The sequence below is a fragment of the Epargyreus clarus genome, unplaced genomic scaffold (genome assembly GCF_041222505.1).
Source record: "Epargyreus clarus isolate Ecla_fem2 unplaced genomic scaffold, WU_Ecla_fem_2.2 ptg000022l, whole genome shotgun sequence".
Lineage (NCBI taxonomy): Eukaryota > Metazoa > Arthropoda > Insecta > Lepidoptera > Hesperiidae > Epargyreus > Epargyreus clarus.
Window position 1 is genome coordinate 635,105 of NW_027332229.1, and position 15,321 is coordinate 650,425.

The 15,321-nt window shown below is 38.1% G+C and overlaps 2 protein-coding genes across 2 annotated transcripts; one reads left to right on the top strand and one right to left on the bottom strand.

Moving 5' to 3' along the window:
* Positions 1-787: 787 nt before the first annotated feature.
* On the bottom strand, positions 788-8,484 carry LOC140751237 (uncharacterized). Its single transcript, XM_073085124.1, has 7 exons — positions 8,163-8,484; positions 6,416-7,162; positions 4,062-4,151; positions 3,417-3,521; positions 2,829-2,951; positions 1,631-1,753; positions 788-907 (listed from the first exon to the last, which is right to left on the bottom strand). The coding sequence occupies exons 1-7, from the start codon at positions 8,280-8,282 to the stop codon at positions 827-829; spliced, it is 1,389 nt and encodes a 462-aa protein (XP_072941225.1). The 5' UTR covers positions 8,283-8,484; the 3' UTR covers positions 788-826.
* Positions 8,485-8,964: 480 nt separating this feature from the next.
* On the top strand, positions 8,965-15,151 carry l(2)k09848 (WD repeat domain 74 lethal (2) k09848). The gene is made up of 8 exons (XM_073085127.1): positions 8,965-9,138; positions 9,521-9,675; positions 10,380-10,593; positions 11,528-11,699; positions 12,881-12,973; positions 13,273-13,465; positions 14,137-14,294; positions 14,930-15,151. Exons 1-8 carry the CDS (start codon positions 9,075-9,077, stop codon positions 15,126-15,128), a joined length of 1,248 nt encoding a protein of 415 aa, XP_072941228.1. The 5' UTR covers positions 8,965-9,074; the 3' UTR covers positions 15,129-15,151.
* The last annotated feature ends 170 nt before the right edge of the window (positions 15,152-15,321 follow it).

Here is a 15,321-nt window from a genome sequence, read left to right on the forward strand (position 1 = left end):
GTTGTCTCTTCTTCACGCCTAAACCACTGAACCGATTTTAATGAAATTTTGTACATAGATAGTCTGAGACCCGAGAAAGGACATAGGATAGTTTTTATCCCGGAAATCCCACGGGAAGTAGGGATGGCGATCTAAGATCGATTAATCGGAGAATCTATCTTTTGGACCAAAAAAAATCGATTATTTTAATCGATATTAGTAAGAATTGAATCGTAAACTATGCATTTGATCAAGTGATGATCTTTAGCAAAGTTGTTGTCCATGAGCCCACGAAGGTTTCAGAGTTGGTGCGACCAATTTTCGCCAGATGGCGCCACTGCCATTTCAATGAAGGTACGAATTTTCAGTTTTATGTATGTTAGTATGTCATATTATTTTCTTTTAAACGCGGGCGAAGCCGCGGGCAAAAACTAGTATAAAATAATAACTAGCTATTTGGGAGCATAGTGACGCACGTGATTACGTATATTGCCAGCCTTCACGGGGCGGCAAAATTTCATAAAATTATTCGTATATTCACAGTTTGTTCCTTGGTTTTAAAATTCATGTTATTTATTATTTTTACAAGGATATTTTTTCCTTTCATATCAGAATACGGGGCGGCAAATCCCATATACGACTTGGCGAATTAATTTTGTGTCTCAAACTACTACAAGTTTTGGTTTGATTACGTTTAAATTAGTTTAGGTTAGGTTATTCTAGTATAACGTGAGCAGAATTTAGTTTTAAATATATTTTTCATTTTTCATTATTTTCTCAAACAGGTAAGGGTAATAAAACAATAACATATGAATCAACATTATATTTAATGTTATGTTATATCTGATTATGTAACTCTGGAGTGTCGGGCTCGCCGATGGGCATGTAACGCGTTGTTCGTCTTGAAGCGCGCACTGCATGTTTCACACTGAAGACAACAAAATAAATTAAATTGTAAATATTATACTAATAATATGATTTATTGCCCCAAACACAAGAAACAAATAATTTACAGACAACAATCAGACATAAATAGAGATATAAATCATAACATACAAAATAATGTCCAACAAAAGCAAACTAAATGAACAATGAATGGAATGAATATGTAGTTATTATTCTTATTTGAAAAATGTAAAATGTTTTTGCAATGGAATATACAAAGACCGGACCTCCGTAATCTATTCCATCTTTACCATAAGAACACAGGGGGCCTCTACCCAGGGCCCCCGATATAAGAGGGCCCCTAAAAACCAATATATTTGCTTACATTACACGCTAAGATTTATGTTCAACATTTCTGAATTAAATGACAAAAATAGGAGGCTTTTTTCAAATAGGAAGATTTTTCTACGAAGTATAATGCAGTTTTTTTTCAAAAGGATTCAATTATACCATTTTAAAATTTTAACTATGTACGTTGAATAATGTTAAAGTTACACGCATTAGAACATTCAAATCGCTCTACTGTAAAGTTGTGAAAACGCACTTGCACCAGTTTACGTAGGACCCGTCGATACTATAGTCATTGTCCATTTTTTTTCTCCGATAACTCTATTTGGATTTGGTAACCTCTCCCCTCCATAGCAAAGCTAAAACTATACAGTACACCCATGAACCTTAGTGTATCAAGATAGGTGGGCACCCATACCTTATACGTCCTGTCGGTGCGGTGCGACTGTCGGTGCTGCGCCAACAGGTACGCCGCGTGGAACTTAGCACCACAACTCTCACAGACGAACGGTTTCTCTCCACGGTGACGACGCTCGTGGTTCTGACAATACAATACAAATTGTAGTGTATTAATAAATACAGTCATAATTAGACATTAAACATAAGACTCGAGTACTGGTGTGGCGTGCGGTAGTGGTGCCCATCTGGCGACATCTAGTTAGCTGTCAGTTGATCTGGTACGTCACTCTTAGTATGGACGCCGTGCGGGTAGGACGGTAGTGGACCGATTTGTATTATATTTGTACTAACCGAACCAGTATACAAAGACTTGTATTTCTCATTGTATTTTGAAAGGAAGCGCACATTTAGAATCGTCATCAACCCATTACTGACTTCTGCTTGGCACGGGTCTCCTTTCAGAGTAAGATTTAAGATATAGGCCACTGCGCTAGCCAAGTCTGTATTTGTAATGTCTTATTATAAAGGTGGTAAAACCCTTTGTGATTCGACTTCGGCGGCACCACCGTCACCTCTATTACTGTCTCATAACAGCAGTGTTAAACGCTGCTGTGTTCTGGTCTGAAGGGAAAAGGACATACTTTTCCGATTCATTCCAACTTAGCCTTCAGGGGTAACAGCACATCTGTGGCTGTAACCTTAGATAGTAATTTAATCTTATTTGCGGTAGATTACGGATGTCCATGGGCGGCAGTAGCCACGTACCATCAGATGGACTGCATGTTCAGATTTTACTCATATATTATACTCGACGATCCGCGTGGCGGAGTGGTCACCATACTGGTCTGACGTGCAAAGAGTCTTATCTGAATGATGAATGATATCTGTTCTGGGTCTGAGTGTTTGTATTGTCTTTGTGTGTGTTCATTACACCCACGATACAGGGAATCCTAGTGTGGTGCTGTGAGTGTAGAAAGCGTTTATTTATTTAATATTTACTATTTTATGTATGTATTATACATGTAAACCTGCCTCTTGAATCACTCTGTCTATTAAAAAAAACTGCATCAAAATCCGTTGTGTAGTTTTGAAGATCTAAGCGAACATGGTGACAGACAGCGGGAAGCGACATTGTTTTAGACTTCGTAATGATATTTATAAGTAAAAAATATAGAATAGACTCTATAGAATAGAATTTTCTATAAAGTAGGACATACCCTCATAGCCAGCCCGCTAGCACTCTGGAACTCGCAGAAGGAACATTTAAACTTTTCGTAGCCATGCTTCGCGCGGTAGTGTTCTATTAGACGGAATTTGTTGCCGAATCTTTTGCCGCAATGCTGTGGAAAGAGACAGTTAAGATGTCGAGAAAAATATTAAAGAACAATCTTTTATTTGGTACTTACAAAAGAGAGTCAAATTGATTAGCTGGTAAAAAAGAAAAAGAAATATTTTTTCTAAAAAGATAGATAACAATGTTGTGTATTTGTAATCCACTAAGAATAGTCAATAATAGATAACGCAAAAAAGGGGAAAGAAAAAAAGAGACAAAATGAATGAAATATTTTATATGGTCACAAATAATTAGCAGAATCAGCGCCATCTATGTATTGGGGCCCCTTAAAATTACCTGTTATAGGTACTTTACTTTTGAAATCTACTAGATGAAATAATTATACTTGGGGAGCCACTACGGGGCTCCCGGTTCGAAACTTTATTAAGCAAGATATTTATAAACTTTCGATAGCGTGATTCAGAATTGTACAGCGCCATCTCTTGGTAAACTGCATACTAAAATAGCTTACCTCACAAACAGGCCCAAGGCCAGCGTGTTTGATGGCCTTGTGTAGCCTCAAGCTGGCCCTCTGCATCGACTTGTGGCACACGTCACACTCCGTCATCTCTCGACCCTGGAATATGAAGCTGCTATATTGGTAAGGGATTTGAAAAGCTACGGCCAGGTACTTAAATTAAACACCTTCAAGGGGCCCTGTGTTGAAAACACTTCTTTTTTATATATATTTAACCTAACGATAAGGCAGACGGGCTACCTGATGGAAAGCAGTCACCGTCGCCTATGGACATTTACAACACCAAAGGAGTTGACAATGCATCGCCGGCTTTGAAGGAGAGTTCTTTTTACACCCCTCTTGAAGAGCCCCATGTCATAGTCCTGAGGAATTACTTCAGGACAGTTCATTCCACATTTTGCACATACGAGGCAAAAAAGACCGTGCAAACCGAACCGTGGAGGACCGCCACGGGTCCAGTTGATGTGGATGGAACCTCATCCTTCGGCGAGTGGTGCGATGAAGGATGGGTGATGTGAACACGATATCTAATCCTATCTGAGGTTGATTGCAGACGTCCATAGGCGCCAGTTCTCACTTACCATCAGATGGACAGCATTGTGTTTGTTATATTATTATAAAAAAAAGTTATATACATACCATCTCAGAGTTATTTCGTTTCTTTCTTGCCATGCATGTGCCTATGTGTTCCATCAACTGATCTTCCATTTCAAACGCCGATTTGCAATACTGTAACACATATTCATTAAAAACAATGTTAATAGATGTTAAATTAGTATATCATGCGAAAGGTGATAGACCCAGTATGGATCAACCGCAGACGTATAGTCCGCGTAAAACTGCTAGTCCGCTCTGAATATAGAAATGAATCGATTCGCCATAGAAAATTGTATGACTACCTGCTCGCAACAACTTCAGAGCGGACTAGTAGTTTGGCGCGGACTATACCACCGCCACACTTATTTCTAGCGTAAAGAAGTTGTTGCGTTTCAGTGAAAGGGTGTGGAAGCTGGCTGACTTACATATGAGACACACATATGTTCTTGGCTGCAATAACCACCATCAGGTTAACCACAAGATTCCTACTTCAATCTGCAGGGACTGTTCGCGTTTTATCGTATTTGCTTTATGCTTATGCTTGCGAAAGCGTTTTTCCAGTGTTTGTGTTGTGTTTGTTTTCGATTAGCTCTAAAGCCCAAACGGCTTAACCGATTTTAACATATGAGGCGTCGTTGAATTCGTCTAAAATGCAGAATAGACATAGATGACCTATTTTTACCCGACTGCCAAGGAAGGGTTATGTTTTTCGCGCGTATCTTGTATGTTTGTCTTTCTTTATTTGATCCGATCTAACAAACGGCTGGATGAATTTCAACAGTTAAAGTGTCATTATATTTGTCTCAATGACCCGAGTGTCCTTAGATAGGTGTTAGTAAAAAAAAATCAAAATGGCGGATTTTTGGCGCGAAATAGTAACACATTTAAAAAAAAAAGTTAACCGAACCTATCGAGTAGGGTATCAAATGGAAGGAAATTAAACGGAGATTATAAAAATATATTTGTATATATATAAAACAGTAAGGTGACTGACTGATTGACTAACTAAATGACTTTTTCATTTTTCAGAAATCAACGTACAGCCTAAACCAAGGACCTTACAGTTCTGAAATTTTGCACACAGGTTCTCTATATAGCTTGAATAAGTACTAAGAAAGGCCTTTTCGAAATTCTACCCTTAAGAGGGTAAAAAAGGGGAAAACAGTTTTTTTGAAATCCTTTAATTTTGAAGCAACTACTATAAAATTTTGTATTTGGCTTTCTGGATAGGAACAAAGACGCACTTATTTATCCCCCTCTGAAAAATCAACCCCGTAGAGGGTAAAATAAGGGTTAAAAGTTCATTTGAACAGTCGTCGATTTTGAAGCAAACACTATGACATTTTGTATCAGGCTTGTTGGATAAAAATAATGAAATGCTACCTCTAACGAGGTAAAATAATGACCGAAACTTTGATTTACTGAAGTTATATATTTTATAGATTGTAAATGGTGAATTTTTTCGCGAAATAGTAACACGTTTTAAAAAAGTTAACCAAATCTATCGAGTAGGGTGTCAAAATAAAGGAAATTAAGAGGAGATTACACATACATTATATAATATATCTTATATATAAAATTCTCGTGTCAGTTACCGTACTCCTCCGAAAAGGCTTCACCGATTTTCAACAAATTTTATATACATATTCAGTAGATCTGAGAATCGGCCACTATCTATTTTTTTTTTTACACCTAAGTGATAAGGGTTGTTCATCCTTTACATTTTTTTATTTATATGGCAACACAACGTTTGCCGGGTCAGCTAGTACATATATACTCGTATATACACATCGAGATGACTGTCTGACCAAATGAGTGAGTTGCTGTGCCAGAGATCAACGCAAAGGGAAACCGCTGAACTTAAGCGTGCTGGAATTTTACACATAGGTTCTTTATATAGCGTAAATGAACACTACGAGGATAAAATAGGATAATATTGTTTGAACATCTTTTGTTTTTGAAGCAGACACCTACTATGAAACTTTGTATTTGGCGTTCTGGATAAAAATAATGAAATGCCTATTTCACTGCGTTTGGAAATTCTACTTCAGCCTTTTTGGTGCAGTCGGGTTTTTGATTTTTTAAATTAATTGAGCATATTGTTTTATTTTCTTATAATTATTCTAGTTTTATTTTTGGTCTTTTAAAATAGATTTTTCTATAGTTAGGTCATTTTATTATTTGGGTAGAAGGCAAGAAACCCTAGAGGAGCCCGAAGAGATGGTCAGATCAGATATCTGAGCAACTAGATGGCAAGGTCAACGACGCACTGTGACACTGTGCACTGTGACAAATGGCAGGAGCTCGTACCAAAAAGGACTGTGGGTCATCACGATGCTCAGCTGTGAGTGAACAAACGGAGGAGGAGGAGGAGTAATTTTATGGAAAGAACTTACCCTACACTGCAAAGTCTCAGACCCATGCATCATAACTCTATGTCTCGTCATCTTCTCTCTTGTAATAAAACTGTCACACAGATTGCACTTGACTCTCCGCCCGTCAGCACCAGGATGACTCCGGGAGAGATGCACCTCAATACTTCGGATAGATAGATTCTTCTGGCAAAGCTTACAAGTCACTCTGTTACCCTCACGAGTCATGTCTATTTCATACAATGTTGGTGTTTTCATTTCCAAACTTTCCATTGCAACATTTATGTTATCTAACGAGGAATATTCAATACTATGCATATTTATGTCTGTATTTTCGATGCTTTCATCACGAGACTCGATTTCTTTGCTACCTTCTGTCTTCACTGCTTCATCAATGTGTAACATATTCTCATTTTTACCGTATTCTAATATGGAGTTATATGTCTCATTACATTCATTAACGGAAAGATTCTCAACTACATTATTAAGGTTTAAATTCTTATCGTTATCAAAGGATTTATCGTTATACTCTATAACTTTGTTGTTTACAAGAAGTTTTTCGTTCTTAACTGTAATTGTTTGTCCATCTAATGTATTAATTTGTATTTTATTTGTATTGTACTCATTATTATTAACAGAATGTGTTTGTTTTTTTAGTTCCTGCAGTTTTTCTTCAGTTGCTTTACATTTTGCTCTAAATTTTATTGCACCATTCACTTGTTTTAAGCAATCCAAACACATCTTTTGTGGTAAGTCATCATACATTTGTACCTGAACAAGAATTAAAACATTTTTAGATTTTTAAGAAAATTGCACAAAATAATAGAGAGACTATAACAAAATATAAATATTGAACTATCACGTGTAAATAATGTAAGAAAGGGGCCCTGATATTTTTTGTGGGGCCTCAAATAATAAAAAGTATTTTTAAGCTACTTAAAAATCTTATCAGAGACAGCCTTTCAGGGCCCCTTGAGTTGGGGCCCTGGTTACCTGACTATTTTTCCATTCCATACTGGTCTAAGATCCGAAGCTAAATCGAACTGGACCGAGCTGATAATAGAATGAAACTCATTTTATAATGAAATTAGTACATTGGGTAATACATTAAAAATGGGTTTGCTAAAAAAATCCTGGACAGGATAATTTTAATTAATTTTTGAAAAATTAAAATTTAATTGAAAATTAAATTTTGCAACATCAAGATAATAAGAAAATTCTATTCTGAGTAAATGTTAAAAACATACAGAATGTGCAGGCTTTGGGTTGCCTATTATTTACGTGGACGAACTACTGGGTTGTCAGGTATAAACAGGTATTTCGCTGGCAACTACTTTCACTCATGATGATAATAGATAAAATTTTATATCAGTAGACACGCTGTTTTATTGTGAACACGTAGATATAGGGTTGTCTGCAAAATGAAAATTAATTTTTCAAAAAATAATTAAAATTATCCTGTCCAGGATTTTTTTAGCAAACCCATTTTTAATGTATTACCCAATGTACTAATTTCGTTATAAAATGAGTTTCATTCTATTATCAGCTCGGTCCAGTTCGACTTAGCTTCGGATCTTCTACTATACACATATCCATTTAGTTATAATTTCATTATTATGTGAAGTAATTACAGATAATACATAAGTAATAATATATACATATATATATATACAATAATATATACATAAGGACTGTATGCTCGCTTGCTACCAAAAGTACTAGAACTTCATAAAAATAGAAGTTGTGATTTTATTTTTCTTTTTATACTTACTTTTATGCCAGTGATAAGGTAAATGGTGTTTGAAAATCGTTCGTGCATATCCGGTAAAGGAAAAATCGGTGTTAAGGATGCAGTACTCATACACGTGCGGCAAAAATTCATAGAATTCATTTTATATTATTACTTATTCACTTGCAAAAATGAATGTTCTTAATTATAACTTAAAAGTACATCCTATTACAGTGAAAAATGTTCATTACTTGAAATTATTGCACTGAATATTTGTTTTAATTAATAAATTTTCTTTATTTTAATATAAGATATTAATAACTTTTGTGTATTTTGTAAATAGGACAAAACGATGATATCGACAATAATAAAAACAAATAATCTAGTGTTGTGTAAAGTGTTAGTGACGTACTTACAGAGTATAATAGTACATTAGCTTCCATAGTACAAGTACAATCCAGACCAAAGGTCAAGATCCGCAAAAATGTTAAATAAATCTTTCGCTTCGCCTTGGTTACCTTGATTTATTAGGCTAGCAGTGTCTATAATTTACCCGTATTAATTTTGGTGATAGGACTTCCCTATATTAAGTTGATCATCTATGGATAGGACTGAGAACACGTCCAATAAACCATTATACCATTAAATTATTAGTAAAGTAAGATTCAGTATTTATACACTATAAATACTGAATCTTACTTACGAAATCATTTATTTATTAATGAGAATTATTAAAAATACTATACGAAACAAAAACGGTATGATAATTATTTATTTTACTTTTTGGGACATATCTGCGGGACATACACATATAGCGAAGTGCATGCACTAGTGGACATAAAAAATGACATATACAAAACTGTCATGATGACATAAAAACATTAGATTCGACGTGCGTTTCACGTGTGTTTTAGTTTTAAATAACACGATATTTATTAATGAAACGAAATAAAAATGTTATTACCACAGGATAAAGAGATCGATATATTTGTAGCGAGTCGGATAGGATCGTTCAAACGTAAGTTCATATTATCAAATATTTGTGGTTATGTTATTTTGTTGTGATGATTTAAAGGTAGAACTCTCAGTGATTCGACTCCGGCGCCACCACCGCCACACCTATATCTACCCAAAAACAGCAGTGTTAAGCGCTGCTGTGTTGTGGTTTGAAGGGTGTGGTAAGGGAGACAGAATTTTCCGAAGCGTTCCAGCTTAGTACTCAGGGGTAGCGGCGCATCTGTGGCCGACCTCAGGTAGGAATATCTAATCCTATCTGGGGTTGATAATAGATGTTCATGGGCGGCAGTAGTCACCATCAAGTGGACTGCATGCTCGTCACTGCTCTAATGTTATAAAAAACCACATTGTTAACTAAATATCGTATTAAAATACATTTTCAGATATAAAGTACTACACAGACACAACAAAGAACAGTAAGAAATGTATAGAGAACCTAGTGGAAATCAAGAGCCTTCAAAAAGATGACACAATTACCTCAATGGTATGGGGGAACCCTGAACAGACGGAAATACTTCTGGGAAAGAAGAATCAACAGGTATGATTATCATTATTAATAAAAATAATCAACAAAAAACTCAAAACATAGCATAGACGAGGGATCCATAATTGACTTAAATGATTGATTGGGATTGACTTAAATTTTTACACAACATAAGTATTTTTAGGGCTCCGTACTCAAATGGTAAAATGGAACCCTATTACTAAGCCTCCACTGTCTGTCCGTCTAACACAGGGTTCTATCTCTTGAACCATAATAGACAAAAACTTGAAATTGTTCCAAAATATGTATTATGATAGCAATAATAAGAACTCAATAACAACAAAAAACTAAAAATTGCAGTTTTGCAGTGTTTTTCACTTTTAACTATTGATCTGGAATTGGTAGACAGTTTTAAATTCAAATGCAATCACTTCTGCTATGGTATTACTACTGCTATGTTATCAGATACTAAAAATAAATCAAAAACTTGTGCTACTGAACCCTCTGTGTGCGTGTTCGACTTTGCACTTCCTCAATTATTTACAACTAGCTGACCCGGCAAACTTTACCACCTCAAACTCTATTTATCAAATATATTTTACTGTTACTCGTGGATAATGTAGCTTTAGAATGGTGAAAGAATGTTTAAAATCGGTCCAGTAGTTTTTGAGCCTATTCATTACAACCAAACAAACAAGCAAAGTTTTCCTCTTTATAATATTAGTATAGATAGTATAGATTTGTAAAACATTCCCCAGATACAAGTATACGACACGATCAATGGCTTCACGCACACGTACACGGCGGACTTCGCCCCCGGCCACGTGGTCGGGCTCGGGAGACACAAGCGTCGCCTGGTGGCAGCGGTGGCCAGCGGGGTAGTGAAGGTGTGGAGCAAGAAGACGGAGACTGTGGTGAAAGTTGGGGGTAGTATCGACCGGATGAGGGTGTACGGGGATCTGTTTGCTACTGGTAAGGGATTTTAAATAATATAGGGGTAGTAGATGAGTATGTAGTGAAGGGTACTTGGTAAATAGCTTCTACTGCCCATGAACATCCCCTAATAAGATAAGATTCCTATCTGAGGTCGGCTACAGATGCACCACTTCTTTTTTTACAATATATGAGTAGCAGACAAACATGAAGTCCACCTGAATGTAAGTGGCTACTGCCACACATGGACATCTGTAATCAACTCGAGATAGAATTAGATATTCCTACCTGAGGTTGGCCACAGATGCGTCGCTACCCCTGAGACTAAGCTGGAATGCTTCGGAAAAGTATGTCTCCCTTAGAACACCTTTAAACCAGAACACAGCACCACCTAATATTGTTGTTATTAGGCAGAAGTGTTTTATTATTTAACTTAACGATTAAGCAGACGTGCTACCTGATGGAAAGTAGTCATCGTCGCCTTTGGACATTTGCAACACCAGAGGAGTCGCCAATGCATCGCCGGCTTTGAAGGAGAGCTCTTTTTGCACGTTTACTGTCAAAGGGTGTGGCAATGGTGCCTTTGGAGTCGAAACACAAAGGTTTGTACTATCTTCAAATTGGTATTATAATAGGTAGAGTCCGCGCCAAACTTCTAGTCCGTTCTGAATATAGAAACGAGTCGCGTCGTAACAGCAAATTGTAGATATCAGCGGAACCAAGACAGCATGGCTCCCGGCTCTCTACTCCGCTGCCCGATCTCGCCCGCGGGCACATAGCTGTGTTAGTGTGCCCTTACGTTGCTACGGAGTATATGCTTGTAGTTGTGTTCGACCGCATTGGCTCTCTGACTACACTTGCGCGCAACAACTTCAGAGCGGACTAGAAGTTTGGCGCGAACTTTAACAACCATTGTTACCTGTTACCAACCATTTGTTACCTGTATATTATGAATAAGAAATGTATTTTGCAGGTGGTGAAGAGAACGACTTGAAAGTGTGGCGTATGGGCGAGCCAGAGCCACTGTTTGCAGCTAAGAACCTAGCACACGATTGGTTGCAACTGCGTCGCCCGGTGTGGGTGTCGGATCTATGCTTCCTGGGGGAGAACCTGCTGGCTGTGTGCTCTAGACATGGTTATGTTAGGTTAGTTGATAATCTAGAATATTTACTATTATAATAATGTTAATGGTTTAAACACTAAAAACTACGCTAAAATCGCACAAGGAAAATCGTTAATCCTGATTCCTGAGGATCCTGATGAGAAGAATGGGATAAGATTATTAAAATCGTATATTGTCATCGATTCTTGATAATTGTTCAAAATTCTAAATTAATCGGACCGTTCAAAGTGAGTAAAAATCGAGTTCAAAGATTTCGTTACATACATACATACATAGATACAACCTAAGCTAATAAAAATGTGTTAAAAAGAGTTATTCTGATTGACTAATTCATCATCACCGAGGCTAATCTATTAAGAAATATGAAATCAGAATAGTATTTACACAACATGTATTAGAACAAATTGTTTTACTTCTGTTTTTTTTTTTTATAATATAAGAGTAGCAGACGAGCATGCAGTCCACCTGATGGTAAGTGGCTACTGCCGCCCATGGACATCTGTAATCAACCCCATATAGGATTAGATACTTCTACCTGAGGTCGGCCAGACTTCTAGATGCGCCGCTACCCCTGAGGACTAAGCTGGAACAGCTCGGAAAAGTATGTCTCCCTTACCACACCCTTCAAACCAGAACACAGCCGCGCCTAACACTGCTGTTATTAGGTAGAAATAATGTAGGTCTGTGTTATAATGTAGGCATTTACTAGACTTTTTTATATTAAAGGGGTTGAAATTTTGAAAATTTTGAATTGCCATTTTTTTAGCTCTCTCTATGAATCTAGTAGTATTAAGCTTTCTGGTTAGAAGTAATGAAACACCTATTGGAATATCAACCCCAAGAGTGTAAAATAGGTGTTTTTAAGTTTTTATTAAGTTTTAGTCTTATGGTACACACACGCACGCGCTCACACATACACGCACACACACACACACGCACACACACACACACACACACACACACACACACACGCACACGCGCAAACACACGCACACACATGCACGCACACACGCACGCACAAAAGAAATCTGACTATGTGATAATCAATTTAAACTATTTTTTTTATCAGAAAGCACTGCCTTAATTAGTGTTACCAATAGTGAACCTGTCAAATTTGACTTTCTAATTAATTTGACAATTTTTTAGAGGATAATCATGCCCAGCAGTGGGACAATAAATGTACCCTTGGTGTTTGTTGTTCAGATTATACGACACGAGAGCGCAGCGACGGCCGGTGTGCAACGTGGACACTGCTTCAATGGCCGCCACTTGCATCTCGCCTTCAGATGACGAACGGTAAGACAATTACTATTATTATATTATATTTTGTTTTATAATATTGAAGTAAAGCAGCAGTTCCTGGATTAAAGAGATCCGGGTGGAGTGGCGCCAATTAGGGCAGGCCTATGTCCAGCAGTGGACCTCAAAAAGCTGATGGATGGATGGATACAACATTTTTAAATTATGAAAATATAAATAGGCAAAAGTCATTAAAATGCTGTTACGCCACTCTGGTTCTATCAGCCACATATATATATCCAGCCGGTGGCCAGCAGTGGGACAGTGGCAATTACTGACCAGTGTGTATCCCTCAGGCAGGTGTACGTGGGCTTCGGCCGCGGTCAGCTCCACCAGGTGGACCTGCGCGAAGGTCGGCTATCCAAAGGGTACAAGGGCGCGGTGGGTGCGGTGAGTGACGTCACCGCCGCCGGGGAATGGCTGCTCAGCGCCAGTCTCGACCGACACGTGCGCTTGCATCGCAGGGAGAGCAAGGAGCTGGTTTATAAGGTGAGTTGGTCATGTGTGGTGTGGTTGACTGCTAGTGGTCGAGGGAGACGGTCAAATAGGACGTGATTGACCAAGTATGAGTGCCCATGTGTGTATATGTGTTCGTGCGTTCATATATGTGTATGCGAATGTGTGTGTGTGTGTGTGTGTGTGTGGTTGTGCGTCTGTGAGTGCGTGTGTAGGTTTAATTGTGTTTATGTGTTTAAATGTGTACGTGTGCGTGTGTGTACATATGTGTGTTTTCTTGTCCGCACGTGTGTGTGTATGTATGTGTTCATGTGTACGATTGGATGCATGTATTTATGTTATTTGTAAGTCAAATACTAGCCAGGTTAATGTGAGTTTTGGTCGCGGTCGAAGTTATTTGTGTATTAATTCTAATTCCGGTAAAGTCCGCTCCACATTCTCGCGAGTACGCGAGAAAAGCACGAGAAACGAGTGTGGAAAACGGGAACCGTGGTGAGTGAGAAACGGGTTTTTCTCGCGTTCTCGCGAGATTCTCACGAGCATGTGAAGCGGGCTTAAAACTTTGAAAAAGATAGTACGAGTATTGCCTGGGATTAGAACCTCAGACCTTCAAACTGAGAGCCCTCATCTCAAACCTCTAGTCTAACTGATTTTCAAAAGCCTTAAAATGATCTTCATCATAAATCAATCTTTTTTCTCAACAGCAATACCTAACATCGAAGCTATCCTGCGTGCTAGTCCAAACAGCGACTAACACACCGCTACGTCACCCCCCGGAGACAGACGTGAAGGAGGAGGCCGAGGAGCTGGAGCCGGAGCCCGAGGACCTGGACGACATCTTCGAAGGCCTGGAGACTGTTGGGTGAGTGTCTTGCAGGAGTTTTGAAGGTGGTAGAACCCTTTGTTGTGAAGGTGGTAGAACCCTTTGTGGTTCGACTCCGGCGGCACCACCGCCACACCTATTTCTACCTAATAACAGCAGTGTTAGGCGCTACTATGTTCCGTTTTGAAGGGTGTGGTAAGGGAGACAGACTTTTCCGAGGCGTTCCAGCTTAGTCCTCAGGGGTAGCGGCGCATCTGTGGCCGACCTCAGGTAGGAATATCTAATCCTATCTGGTGTTGATTACAGATGTCCATGGGTGACAGTAGCCACTTAACATCAGGTGGATTGCATGGATTGCACAACCCTCCGTGGTTCCGACTCCGTTCGACTTGCACTTGGACAATTTATTTAATATTGTCATTTTAATAATATTGTCACTTCATATTAATAAATATATAACTTTTTACCTCTGAACATAAGTAATGTAGTTAAGGAAGCAGGCTCTTAGGTATATTGAGAGACGTGTTACTTTAATAAAGTTATATTATGACTGACTTAATAATACTCTAACAGTAACTTATATAATATACGGTTCAGCTATACACCACAGTAAATTCTTTTAAAAATAATTCTAATTTTAATCGTTATTGAAATGACATATTTTCAATTTACAGTGACAAACCCAGAAAGCACAAAGAAGAACCAATCACCCAAGAGGCGAAACGGCAGAAGTTGACGACAACGGACAATTCTATAGAGGAAGAAGATGAAGACGCCATCAAGCAACTCCTCAAGAAGACGGAGAAGCAGAAGAGAAGGATCGAGAAGAAGAAGAAGGAGAAGAAAGCGAAGAGCGTGTTTCATACAGCGTAGATAAAATGTTTACAAAAATTAAAGTTGTTTTATTTATTTTATGTTCAATCAAGATCAATTTAATGGTGGTAGAATTATTTGTGGTTTCATTCCGGTACCACTGTCACAACTATTTCTGTCTAACAACAGTGTTAAGCGCTGCTGTGTTCTGGTTTGAAGGCTAAGGGAGACATACTTTTCCGAGGCGTTCCAG

What these genes read in the sequence shown, in the direction of transcription:
- LOC140751237 (XM_073085124.1), bottom strand. Translation starts at nt 8,282, where the DNA reads ATGAATTCTATGAATTTTTGCCGCACGTGTATGAGTACTGCATCCTTA. An exon ending in AACGAAATAACTCTGAGATG is followed by an intron (nt 3,522 to 4,061) that starts GTATGTATATAA and finishes TTCATATTCCAG; the next exon opens with GGTCGAGAGATGACGGAGTG. An exon ending in CTAGCGGGCTGGCTATGAGG is followed by an intron (nt 1,754 to 2,828) that starts GTATGTCCTACT and finishes TTGTATTGTCAG; the next exon opens with AACCACGAGCGTCGTCACCG.